At 35.6% G+C, this 14,108-nt stretch overlaps 1 protein-coding gene across 8 annotated transcripts in view; it reads left to right on the forward strand.

Annotated features, from left to right (window-relative positions):
- Window positions 1-14,108, forward strand: part of LOC117394428 (nuclear receptor coactivator 2-like) — a 102,329-nt gene that overhangs the window by 55,290 nt on the left and 32,931 nt on the right. For all 8 annotated transcript variants that reach the window (XM_059017273.1, XM_059017276.1, XM_059017277.1 and 5 more), the window contains 4 exons: window positions 7,710-7,813; window positions 9,909-10,086; window positions 11,036-11,224; window positions 12,638-12,739. In XM_059017273.1, the coding sequence (XP_058873256.1) occupies window positions 7,710-7,813; window positions 9,909-10,086; window positions 11,036-11,224; window positions 12,638-12,739 (573 nt within the window). The remainder of the gene's footprint in view (window positions 1-7,709; window positions 7,814-9,908; window positions 10,087-11,035; window positions 11,225-12,637; window positions 12,740-14,108) is intronic.

Here is a 14,108-nt window from a genome sequence, read left to right on the forward strand (position 1 = left end):
GTGATGAGTCATACTGATGAGTCATACTGATGATGCAAGTTGTTTGTGATTCACTGGATATGGGTTATGTAATGTAACAGTGAACACTATGATGCATAGGGGTCTACTTAAATCGCGGTAAATTTACGTATTTTTCACGGGTATGTTGCGGAATAAAATTAGGATTTCGCGGACCTGTTTAAACATTAAATAAACCTAAGTAGACAGTATTTCAGAACACTATAAAGCCTAAAAATAGTGGTACTTGCTTCCTTACTAAAACAGAGTGCTGTCATTTGTTAAAAGCAAGCATGCAGCATCCCCCAGCAGTTGACTTGCCCATACATTGAGACTGAATGTTCTGCATCCACTGAATTGGTTGGAAGCTTTGCCAAGTTATACAGATGTGTTAATCGATTAGAAACAGCCCAAAAACTTGGTTACACAACCATACTTTAATAAAAGCAATGTATGCAGCACGTTCGTTGTCATATTATTTGTCCCATCCAATAATTTATTTTATTAGTACCGAGTCAAAACAAAGAAAACGTGGCTATTCGGGTCTAAAATTCCAACTGCGAAAATGTAAGCAGCAGGTTGAAGCGAGGTGGCTGTGCCGGATCATTTTAGTACTGATTTAACTTGCAGACAGGAATACTTCTTGCCTGGGCTGACTTTCCAGTTTGGTTTCTGAAAGCTGTTTATTTTACGTTCTGTTCAGCAGCCTCTGTAGTAGCCTTTTGTTTAATGTGCGATTCTGAAGCTAAATAGCGATCGATCGTATTTTCTCCAAAGACACATTAAGATATGGAAAACAATCACCTCAGTCTGCATGTACAGTTTCTTTGGGAAATATCTTGAAACGATCATCAGCCGAAATATACTTGCTTTTTTTGTCGTCCATTTTTACTATTTTACCTCCAATGCTGAAAACTAGATTTTAGCAACCTAAATCAAAACAATGCAGCACCAACTTTGTCCCACCCCCTACTGCACAGTACAGGTCACATAAAAGCAGTAAAGACGCACTAATGGGCTGATTAAAATTTTGTCATTTGATTAGTAAACAAGAACGTTAACTGCTTTGGAGAATTTATTTTGTAAATGTTACTTGTGGACGTTTTTTTGTCTGTTTTGTTTTTTACTTAAGTGCAATGCACACAGGACGGCAAAGGAATCAAAAAGGGCTATCTGCAGAAGGAAGATACGTAGTTTACGTCGCTTGCGTTGTGCAGTAGTTCATTTAAACAGTTTTTTTTTTCCCCCTCTCCGTACTTGTTTGTTAGAATGACATTTACTTTAACAAAGCATGACGACAAGAAAACAGATTAAACTACTAAAAGAACCACTGCTAATGTTTCAAATAATGCAAGTTTTTTGCAATTTATGGCCTAATTTTATTAAATTGCTTGTTCATACTGTGGTGTGTGGTGTTATTTTTTTTTTAAACTGAGTCTCATAGTGGACTTGTATTGATCCTGTGCAGACAGCAGTACAGTGTGTACCAAGCACAGGACATACTCTGTGAAAAACAATTTAAACCCCAGCTGTAATTTATTTAGGAGTTTCCAAGGCAACCCTAAAATGACATCCCAGATGAGCATATCATTATTTATGCATACAGTAGTCTTGCAGTAGTTTATGTTAATATTCATGTTCTCTTGAAATACAATTTTAAAGCCTCAGTCAAAAGAAAAAAAAAATAGTTCTCTCTTGGTCGCCTGCCCTGTAACAAACAGATCTACCATTTCGAGATATTCTTGTATAAGACAGATCCAGAAATATACTGTAACACATGAAAAGGTTTAGTTGCAGACAAAATATCTATGTTGTTGTAGTGAGCCTGACATTGTATATGTGAAAGACATCACTGCCATGTAGGACAGTTTTAATTGTGAAAATTGCTTCTTTTCTGGCATATAAAAAAGACATTTTTATATCAAGTATGGACTGTAAGATCACGCTATGTGTCCTGGGAGTTCATTTAAATATTTCTACGTTACTCAGACATTCTACATGTTGTCTGCTTTCAGACTGCCTGCAACATGGCTGTCATGTTACACTACTGCATGCTGTGTGTCAGAATAGTGCTGTAGATGCAGTAAACAGAATACTCTGAATCTCTTAAATATTCTTTAAGGGTGTCCATCAGACACCAGGGTTGTATTTTGAAGGCAGATATTGCTACTGTTCAGATATTTTTTTAGGAGTGATGAACTGTGTGTATGTAGTGTTGCATTTGTTTTTGTAGACCAATCTAGCAAAATCTTTTACAAAATCAACAATTTGAATACAAGTAACCATACAAAATAAATAAAGGCGTTCAGAAATGATAAAGGGTTTCCTAATCTGTTTTGACTTCTGTTTATCTTGTTATAATTGTAATTTTCAAAAACAATTTTTGTAAAAATGTATTTAAAAATGATTCATTTATTTTAATACTATACTTCTTTTCTACAGTTTAAAAGAAATGCAAGCATAGTGTTTTTTTATTATTATTTTGCCACTGTGGAAGTATTGATGAAAGTAAAAGCTGCAGCTGGGGTGAGTCTAAGATTGCATTATATGCAAATTAGCCATATGCTGTTCTGCATGCTCCATACTCCCCCACAGAAGCACATTGCAATAACTGTTCAAGCTTTTGTTTGGAGGAGTGTTATATTATGTGCCACTTACTGCTACATGAAATACTGTTTAATCCCCAATTTTGGATACTTTTTATTTTTTTTATTGTATTTTTCTTGGCAAGGTCGAGACCTTAGTTTTAAGCATTAGGGTTGGACAATAATGACATTTTCAGCTATCGTTTTATCGTCTGTAAATTATTGTGATAATCATGATTATCAGCTGAATAAATAAAATAAATTCTTGTAATTTAACAAATTTTATACTTGAGCAGCATGACAACCGCCAGTCTATCACTGTGTTTAGAAGAAAAAAAACTAGACAGTATATGCGCCGAGTTTTAAAATTTCTGGTGGGTGCCCAGAACAAACGTGAGTATAAAAATACACCTATTGTAAATTATATATTTAATAAATTCTGTAGTTTTCCTGTAAACTACTTTTTTTTTCTTATTTAAACATATGTTAATTCGAGAATGTTTACTTTCATAGAAGAAAGGGCCACTAATATGATGAAACAAAATTGCTGACATTACCGGGAAGCATTTGATTATTTTACTTGTGTGAGAATCAAACTAGGTTTAAAAGAAAATAAAAAAATACTATTTGGAACATATTGAGTATATGTGTGTGTGCGTGTGTGTGTGTGTGTGTGTATGTGTGTGTATATATATATATATATATATATATATATATATATATATATATATATATATATATATATAATATATATATATATATATATGAGCCCCCGCTTATATTTCTCCATGCAGTGCATAGGCTGCAGTAGCATCAGAAGCAACACGTTGTTCAGTATGGAAGGCCATCTGGGTCAAAAACACATTGTGTAGTACATGTTTCAAATATTCACTACACATACTCATTTGGACCAATAAGAGCACAGAAATGACTACGTGTACCAATTTAATTGGTACTTGTTATTAAAAAAAAAAAAAGGACACGAGTTACGTATTTCCTATGTTGGTGTCTAGTCATTTTACATTAGTGGCTTGTCATGACAACGTATTCACTTGTAATCACTTCTTATGCACAATGTAATTGACACAGTGGCCAATAACATTTGGTGTATCATTTAGACAAGACAACATCAATTTAAAATAAGGAATATTGCAAATATTGCGTTGAGAGATTTTCTTCTGCGCTGCAAGCATACATTTGCTGAGCGCACCCGTCTCATTGAGGTTTGGCATTTGTTATTTTACATGGCGTGTTCCTGGCCCGGACAGAGACCTTGTTTATTATCAATTATAATACATTTGTTAATAATTGTTATCTCTCAGTGTCCTGCTTTACTGTCAAAAATAGTAAGGGTCATCACAATCTATTATTATTATTATTAATAATAATAATAATAATAATAATAATAATAATAATAATAATAATAATAATAATAATAATATTTGTTTTTTGTATAGCGCCGGGGGCATTTCTTTACAATATTTGCCAGAAGCCCTGCCGACTATTGAGACCCAGCGTTTATTATGTATCATCACTAACATCTCCAAATACTTCAGATGCAACCATGGAGAAGCCACTAACATACAACTAACATTCCAGCAACATCGTTAAAAGGTTGTGTCAGTGGGTATTAAGTAACAGTTTTATTTTATAACACAATGCCACTGTATTGTACAGCCCCAAAGTATAAAGCAAAAGTAAACAAGGATATGCAAAATGTTAGAAAATGAACAAGCAGAAGAACGAATCTGCATTGAAAAACTGAATTACACCTACCACTGTTGAGAATTAATAAAAACAATAAAATCCACTAAAGACCACATCCAGTGTAGCGCGCATTGTATTATTATTGATAACTCGCTGTTTACAAAAGACCTGGCGATTTTATTGGAAGTTTTACGGTGACAGAAAAAAAAACAAAAAAAAAAAACATACTACAGGAAATTAAAGGCATATAAAAAGCATTGTACAAACAGAAGTTAAACAGTTGGAAAGAAAAGTTAAAAAAAAAAAAAAAAAAGTATGTTTTGAGATGGCTTTTAAAAATATTCAAAGGCTCAGATTCCCTGATCACTTTTGGAAGAGCATGGAAAATGTGAGGCGACTTTTCACTGGATCATTTAGTAAACTACACATACTATTTTCTTTAAATTCATTGGCTCTTATTTCATTTCTAAAGAACTCATTGGCCCAAATTTGTACGTGTAGTAAAAATAGTACGTGTAGTTAACAAAATAGTACGCGTAGCGTATCGCAGTAATACAGGTAGTAATTTATTTGAAACGTGTACTAACAGCACACGTTTTTGACCCAGATGGCCTTCCATAGTTCAGGCTATATTACACATGTGCCATGTGGTTGTGTTTTTTTTGTGTTTTTGTTTTTTTTTTCTTTTTGCAATTACATTCAATTTATGTAAACAAAAAAAAATCCTGCGTCAAAATGTTTAATAGTCAAAAGTTCCACTTTTCTACAGTAATTTTACAGTGAGCTAGTGTTTTATTTTTATTTTACAAACAACAATATTTGTGGTGTTATGTTGAAAAACCAGTCATGCTTTGTCACTGTACAACTTATTATGAAAATGAAACCATGATGTAAAGTTAAAAGCATATTAAGCATTTAACTTTTTGTTTACTTCCCAATGTACACAGTGCTCAATGCAGAGCTGCTTCCTGCTTCATTGGGTCACGGATGATAATTGTGATTATCGATAATAATTTTTCAACGATATTATCGATTTATTGTTCCAACTCTGTTAAACATTGCCATTTAATTTAAAGCAGATAGTTTACAAAAAAATAAACATGTGGCAGCTTTGGTTCCTAGTGGCCCCTTGCAGACCAAACTGTACTGTAGGGCTGAAAGAGGTTTTTGGGAAACTTTATAGTGGCGACACCCCATATATATATATAGTACTGTTAAAAAGGTTTCTCAGCAGGATAAACTGGAAATGTCTGTATATCCAGTCTTTACATTCATGTTGGTGCTTTCCAAAAAGCAAACTACAGTACTTCATTCTCTGCTGTAGAGCTGGAGGCAAGAGTCAATTGATTCAATATAAAGACCTGCAGTACAGTAGGTAATTCAGGGTGTAACATCTGCACTTCTTTAGAAATGTTTAAAAAAAATGGCCAGAGGAACATTGCTCAATGAATGCAGCTCATATTTAATTGTCAACACATTTGAAACTAGATCCCTAATTTGAACAAATTTGTCTGTTTCCTTTGAAAAATGAAAGAAGGGGGTGCACGTTATCTTCCCTTAAGTGATCTTTGACTTATTGAAAGGTTACCTACATGCAAACAGCATACACAGGTCTTCCACTGCACCATGCAAATCAAGTATTAAAGAGCTAAGGAAATTTCCACATAGCGAGTGAAGAATGCATCTGAAGCAGTCTTGTTCAGTCACTGCTCCACATTTTGTAATGCAGTACATTTTCTTCAATTTCAGTCTTTTAAAAATAAAAACTCTGCAGTAGCTCACTCCTCAGTGTTACTCCACATTTTTGTTTAATTTGTTTTCTTTATTCTTTACTCCACTAACAAATGCTGCTTCGTCCTTTTACAGTGACTGTGGGACAGGTGAATGACCCTGAAGTTAAATGTTTCTAGTGAAAAGGACATGTTATATGAGCGATAACCAATGCTTTTAAAATGCATTTGCTTACCTCTGATTGTCACTGGTCCTCATATATTGGGAAGATTTTTTTTTTTTTTTTTTCCTGTATACATTATTATTTCAAATTGGGATATGCAAATATTTCAAATGCAACGCTATAAAATGCTACATCCTGGTACCTGTTCAGTAGATCACATAGTCTGAATGGTCTAATTTTGTAGTTTTTGAACTATGCAGGGTTAGGTACCAGGAAGCAGTAGCAACCTTTCATTTTATAATGTTGTAATTCAAATATCTGAATACCCCAAATTAAAGAAGAAAAGGTGATTTTTAACACAAGAAAAGATGTATCAGTGATCATTTTGCTAGATAAGAAAATTAAGTGGATAGCACTCCTTTTAAGGGATGTGTTGATATTACTGCTGGGACAGGAACTTCTCATTTTAAGTTGAACTACACTGCAAGTGTAAAACGGTACAGGCAGTACGTTGTTGTGTTGTTTTTTTTTTTCTTTTTTTGCTATTGTTATTATAGCATTAGCCCTGTGATTCCTTTCTGAATAGTTAAAAATAAAAACATAAATAATTCTGTGTTTTTAAGCTTAGTCATCAGTGGCCAAGGACACTCAATCCATCAAAGACTAGCAGCCCTTCAACCTCCCCTTGCACTGAGCTGGAAACAAAGCAACCAGGCAGGGCTGAGCTGGGATTGGCTGTGTGCGACTCTGTCAGCACTTTGAGCAAAACCTATTACCTTAACAGAGAGATAGACAGAAAGGGAGTGAAAGAGCACACGCACAGTGCATTTAGCAGTCCAGTTATGCTCCGAGTACCCAGTGAATAATTATACCCTGAAAAAGTGCAGCTGTGTTGTTTTACTATGCACTGCAGGAGATTTCATCAGCCCAGTGATATATAGAACATTAACGTTACAGATAAACACATTTGGAGAGCACAGGAAGGGCCCTGCTTTTTCGTTGTAGACTGTTCTCTAATGAATGGGGAATATGCTGCAATCCTAGCTTAGCCATATGGCAGATTTTCTAATTTTAGTTGAGTGCAGATGTGTAGTTGGCTTTCTCTGGTTGACTTTATCTCCCAGAACCCATCGAAGACACTGTGTATGTTTCACAGTGTACACTGGCACCTTGTATGTGTAGTAAGGTCATGCCTTGTTTTATTTTGTAACCAAGTTAAAAATAATAAAGTCTGTATTAAGAGTGAATACATTAGTGAGCTGTTGTGTTTTTTTTGTTTTGTTTTTGTACAGTGGGCATTAAAATGGTTTGAAAGTGTGTAACTGTATCTAACCTGCATCAGATTTCCATATTGCTGCCAATTATTTACCTTTATATTCACACATTTGTACCCTCACACCGAGTTATATTCCCAGGAATTTCTTTTTTTTTGTATTTTTTTTCAAATACAAACTGAAAACATACATGGGATATCACATATAGTTATGTCTGCCGAGTAAAATGTACCATTTCCTGTTATATTGCAGAACAAGCTGCCACAGCCAATGAAGAGGAGGTGCAAAAGGCTGACGTGTCGTCGACAGGCCAAAGTGTTATTGACAAAGATGCCCTTGGACCAATGATGCTTGAGGTGAGAGCACGCTTTCGGGATTCACGCCTGCCCTTTTCAGGCCTCTTTTTTTCCAGTTAGCAGCATCAGTAGTGATCTTCAACAGACTTTGTAATGTTTTGAGTGTAAATCAAAGGCTTTAGAGCAGTGATGCCACATTAGCAGCATCTATCCACATCCAAGGGGAATATATTAATAGAAAAGAAGGGTGTTCTCATGTAGGTCACATCTAGGTCTTTTTTACCTAGATGTGACCAACATGACCTCATGTCCTTGCACTGACCCCAACTGAGTGGTATCTGTCTGTGTGGGTGTGATATTTTATTAGTAGTTCATGCAAACTAGCTTTAATTACTTTCTGAAACATAACTGAATGATTCTCGACTTTAATGGGTTAATAATGAAAGCTGACAAATTTGCAAATCCTGATTTTTAAAAAAAAAAAAAAAATATATATATATATATATATATATATATATATATATATATATATATATATATATTTTAGAAATTGCTGTAAAAATGGAAAGTATAATAGTAGGTGGTTGGATTGTTGCTAAACATTGAAACACAACATGTTAAAGCTGTCACTGTAACCCAATAAACATTAAAGCCCTCTTAATCTTGTTTATAGTTTTCTCCTGTTTTAGTATCTAATCTGTTCTGTCAGTTGGTTTTTTTAGGCTGCGTGGGCAAACGTCACTATACTGACATACAACAACTTCTAAATATACTATTTGCTGCATGTAGTGTTGTCTTCTGATATGTGAGAGGCCAGGGAAGCGCAGTCCCTTCATGCAAAGGCAGTCGTTGGCATAATTTAAAAAGCGCTGGGTGACAAAGGGCAGCCAAAGTAAACACACTGATTGCTCTTCACTCCCAGTGGTAATAAACAGTCAGATAAATTACTCTGCATGGCTGTAGAATGGATGGATGCTAAACACTGCCGCCTTGTCAAAATGTTTTCGCTGTTTTTACAACACCCTCCGCAAACCATGAAAAGCTTAGTGTTTTCCAAAGTGGAGTATTGGTGCCCATAGGATTGTTAACACAGCTTTACATCTCACAGTTACTGTGTAGCAACTTTGTCTGGTAAATTGAGCTCATTTCTTCACTTGTTTGTTTAAGCCAGGGATCTTTTGTGGTGAAAGATATTTTATATATTTGTAACTATTATTTAAACTATGCATTGTGAAAGGCTGGACTTCAACAGTTTTGCAAACATGAATGTGTTCTAACTTCTAATCTAAACAATGGGGGATTGAAATGCTGCCACTTTTAATCCTACTGTAGCCTGAACTATACAATAACAACAGTAAAAAGTTCCACTGCTGTTTTCATAAAAAAATATTCCTTGCCAAATACCAACTTGGCTAATCATTAATGCACAAGTACAGTGTATTGCAGCATCACTTAGAGCTGTTTCTGAAAGGGTAAGATGGCCTATAAAGGGAATTCCTGCTAGAATGGAATAGTACATGTCAATTGTATAAAAAAGTCAAATGAAAAACTTATTTTACCTTTGTGTTTTAGCTGTCTCTTTAGACACTAGTGCACATTAACTAGTTTTACAATCATTTAATTGTGGAAGGATATTTTCTGAATTGGTTTGGCCACAACTGCGTGTCATAAAACATATGAGGCCATTTATTGTGATTGGAATTTCCACAGGGAATGATGCCATTTGATGAGGTAATTGAAACCAGCTTTTATGTAATGGCTGACTTGGGGCCATATTCATTCAATTATATTACCCTAGTTTGTACAATCATCTGGTGCTTGTGGCCATGGCCTGTCGCAGAGAGCAGTGGTTTTTAAACTGTGTGGGATTTACAGATGCAACTCTCTGATCTGCTGTCGCACTAAGAGAGAGAGAGAGAGCAGCTGTTGGCGTTTGCTGTGCTGTCACACCAACAGAACATCCTTCTGTAAATACTGATGTTTAAAAGTACTTTGGTATTGCCGTATTAATGTATGCTTTTTCTTTCTCAAAGCCCCTACTGTATGTTGAATTGTGACATCCCAAATTTAAAAGAATTCCTTAAAGTTGTATTTATATGTATTTAGGTTCATTAATTCATTCATTTATTCATGCATTTTTATGTCCATCTCGCAGGCCTTAGATGGGTTCTTCTTTGTAGTGAACCTAGAGGGAAGCATTGTGTTTGTGTCTGAGAATGTGACCCAGTACCTGAGGTACAACCAGGAGGAGCTCATGAACACCAGTGTGTACAGTGTCCTGCACGTGGGGGATCATGCAGAGTTCATCAAAAACCTGCTGCCTAAATCTCTAGGTAAGGACTCCAGCACAGCACTGCAAGACTATATTATACACTACAATTACTTGTCTGTTTATTACTATTGCATTTATATATCGCTCTATTTGCGTTTCATTAACATTGTGGTGTTTGTTTGTTTTTTTGGTTTTTTTTGGTTTTTTTTTAGTTTTTTTGTTTTTTTTTAGTAGTTTTGTATCCTCACTGTTGTCACTGTTGGCTTTCATATTTAGTAATCTGTTATAATTCTGTCCCCCTTTTGTTTTCTTTATCTATTTATTTGACTTTTCTGTAACAATTATTTAGTAATTGATTGTCCCATGTTGAAAGTGCTATTTTGTGCTGATGTTTTTGTGGCAGGGTGAAACCCACAGTCATTGCTCTGCAGCACGAATGCAGTGCTTTCCCCTTCATACTGTTTTGTGCATAGCTGCTGTCATCTGCTGAGTAAAATGAATAGCTACGAAATGTTACTGCAGTGCCAGATTTCAAAAAGTAAATCATTGCAGCAAACACATTTTATTATGTGGGTATTGTTTCCTGATGGTATGAATAATGTTGTTTTAGACACCTGTAGGTTGCGAGAAATTGACACTGTCCATCATGATTTAAATAATGCATTTGTTTGTGGTTTCTGAAACCTGTTTGCATGCAGTTAGTCTGTGATAAATAGTTGTAAAATATGTAATTTGTTATCTACCAGTAAATAGCAGGAGACATTTATCTTCAAAGGATAACTTTTCTCAAATGTATTTGTTAATTTAAAAAACCTAAAATTCATCAGTTTATGTGAAAAATACACTTTTCAGCATTAACATTTTGCACTGGTTTCAATGCTTACATTTTAGTGAGGTGATGTTATGCTATCTTGTCTATATAAATGTGCCTTGCCATCCTTGTTACTATCCACTTGAAGACTGAATCTCTGTGAATTTGCATCCCCCTTTTTTATTTATTTTTTATTTAGTGAATGGGGTGCCCTGGCCAAACGAGAATCCACGTAGGAACAGCCACACGTTTAACTGTCGGATGCTGGTCAAGCCTCCCAGTGACTCAGACGAGGATGGCCATGACAGCCAGGAAGCGCATCAGAACTATGAAACCATGCAGTGTTTTGCGGTCTCCGAACCAAAGTCCATCAAAGAAGAAGGAGAAGGTGAAATTGTCGACCAAATGAAATGCAGTATTAGGATGAAGGCACTAACCTAAATATTTGTATACCTGACTTCAAGTTTAAGGCACATTTATTAAGCCAACTTTCAAGCATGGTGCTACAAACAAGCATTTAATTATTATTTCCCTGTAATGGGCAAATATTTCATTGTGCATGTAACCCACAGGAAACTCTGGGCAGACTGAAAGTGTCACAGAGTCCAAGCACCTTTTAAGTAATCACATGGTCCAGAGCTAGAGATAAGCACTAGGAGGCAAAGAGCAAAGTGAGCCAAAATGAACCTCAGGGTTGCACTTTACGTCAGTTGTTTGACAGGGGTCTAAATGCAGGATCTCCTACTGTAACTGCTGCTCCTCTTTTAAATAACTGCACAGTCCTTAACCCTGAATTGAAAAAGGGAACCCTTTAATTATACTGTGTGTTCTTTTTTTCTGTTCTGTGGGACCTTAGTAAATGAGTTTTGCAGTTTTTATTTGGCTCGTTTGCAGATTGTTTCCTGCCAGGTACTCTTAGAGCTTTTCCTTTCAGCTTTGAAGCTGTACGTGGCCGCATGCCAGAAATCAATATCAAGAAAAACACTCAAGGTGTTAAGAGGAAGGGAGCCAGCTAATATCAAAACACTAACCAGAGATTTACCACCACACAGTGAAGCAGCTGCTAAAAAGTAGTTGAGTCAGCAAGAGAAAATAAATAAATAAATGTTTTTATTCCCAAAATAACACGATATATGTAAGGTGGGTTACAGGGTGGATTGATTTAGGCAAAAAGATGACAATGAAGTCGCTTAACCCCCTTGAGCTAGTGGTGCTGGTTGGCTGTCAAAAAGAATAAAGGATAAATCGAGCACTACAAAATAATTACCTGACCAGTGTAACACAACAAGGAGAAGCCCTGCTTATAACAGTGTATTATAATGAGATCAAATGTGAAGGTTGCTCTTCATCATTTTGCCAATGTACACATTTTTTCTACGCCTGCAAACTGCTTTAGAGTCCTGGATAAAGATAAGATTAGTACCAGCAAAAATCAATGCATTGCTGTAGCATAAATGATTGTCATGATAAACAGTACACACTGTACCTTTTTCTAAAAGCAGCGCTTTATTTAAAATGCACAGGGGCAGAGACAGGTGCAAAACAGTATAAGTTGGACTCTTCCAGTGCTGGTCAGTGACTCGTCCATCTAGCCCCTATAATACGATTTGTTTTTCACCATCCTGATTGTGAGCTTTTCTGATAATCATCTCCGTTACAAGGCTGGTGCTTTAGGAGAAGTGTAAGATTTTTCCATGGCAACTGGCAACTGCACATGTTGTACTGTATTAGTAAATGGAGACAGCAATTGGAAATGAATGTGAATTACCTGGTATTATAAAAATGTTCTGTTCCATTACAGATTTGCAGTCCTGTTTGATATGTGTTGCGAGACGAGTTCCAATGAAGGAAAGGCCAGTCCTTCCAACTCATGAGAGCTTTACCACGAGGCAGGATCTGCAAGGTAAAGTTGATACAGGTATAGGTTAGAAAAACAGAAAGGGTAATTTTCATTCATAAAGTTTTGATTTAAAACATATTTAGTGGGTTTCAGAGCTGAATTAATACATACTTCTTTAAATAAAACAAAACACTGATGTTACTGAGCTTTAATAAATAAGTCTAGGTTAATTTAAGTGCCTTCACATTCACCTTTGTTTCCTTTTAAAATAAAACAAAATTTAAAAAGTGCAAACTAAGCACTGGGATACATCTTTGTGAAATGTGGTTCATAATATCACTATACTATACCTTTATAATTAAGGCAGTAGTGACTGTAACACTAGAAGGACTGGAGATATACTTATCTAGAAGCCCCGCAGCAGTCTTCCTGACAGCTGTATTCAAAACACTGTAAATCGTATAAAGAATGGAGAAACAGTCGGATGTAATTTATTTTTTTTATTTTTTTATTGAGTACGTCACATAAGCATCTGAACAACCGATAATATAATATATTATATATATATATATATATATATATATATATATATATATATATATATATATATATATATATATATATATATTATAATTTACAAGTCAAAACAAGAAAATGTAAATAAATAAACATCTGACATCAGTTTACAACGTACGTATTTATAAAACTGAAACGATAGCAATACATTTTTAACTTTTCAACAGCAATCGGTTTATTATCAGATGAGCAAAAGCAACTGAACACACAAAGAAAACATTTTACAGAAGTGCACAACACAAGAAGTTAAAGTCTTATTTCTTTTTCTTTTTTTCAACAAAAGGGTATTCCTTTACCTTGAGTCTAAGGCTGTTCACAATCAAAACACAGATAATGCGCTTCTCCATGCCGGCTTTCTGCACAGGGCACAGCTGCCAGAAGTTATATTTTTATTGTATTTGTCAACCTGGCATTGGCGTCTCTTGCGGCTCTCAGCGGGGTTGCCAGCTTCAGTTGTGGGTACACACTTGGCAGTTTCCCTCTGTTCCAAATGCTTCTTGTGAAGTTCCTGTGCTAACTGTAAAATATATTCTCTCCTTGGTAAATTCTTCTCTGTGCATTCTTTGTAAAGTACCCAGGAGTTGATGGCTGCTAGGTCCAATACATTGTAAAACTCCTGAACAGGCCACCGTCGGGAGCCAGCTTTCACGGAATACTTCCGTGCCGTCTGATCCAAAACATCAATTCCATATTTTGTGGCGTTGTAAAACTCCACAGTCTGGTATTTATTTTCACAAGTCCCGGTGCTAACTGACTGACCAAAGCAGCGCAGCTGGCAGGCACCAGCCTTCAAAAAGCTGATTGAAAAACAATAGACTGTCAGTCATTCACTCAGGCAGAGAGTAGAGACTAATCT

This window comes from Acipenser ruthenus, chromosome 3 (genome assembly GCF_902713425.1).
Source record: "Acipenser ruthenus chromosome 3, fAciRut3.2 maternal haplotype, whole genome shotgun sequence".
NCBI lineage: Eukaryota > Metazoa > Chordata > Actinopteri > Acipenseriformes > Acipenseridae > Acipenser > Acipenser ruthenus.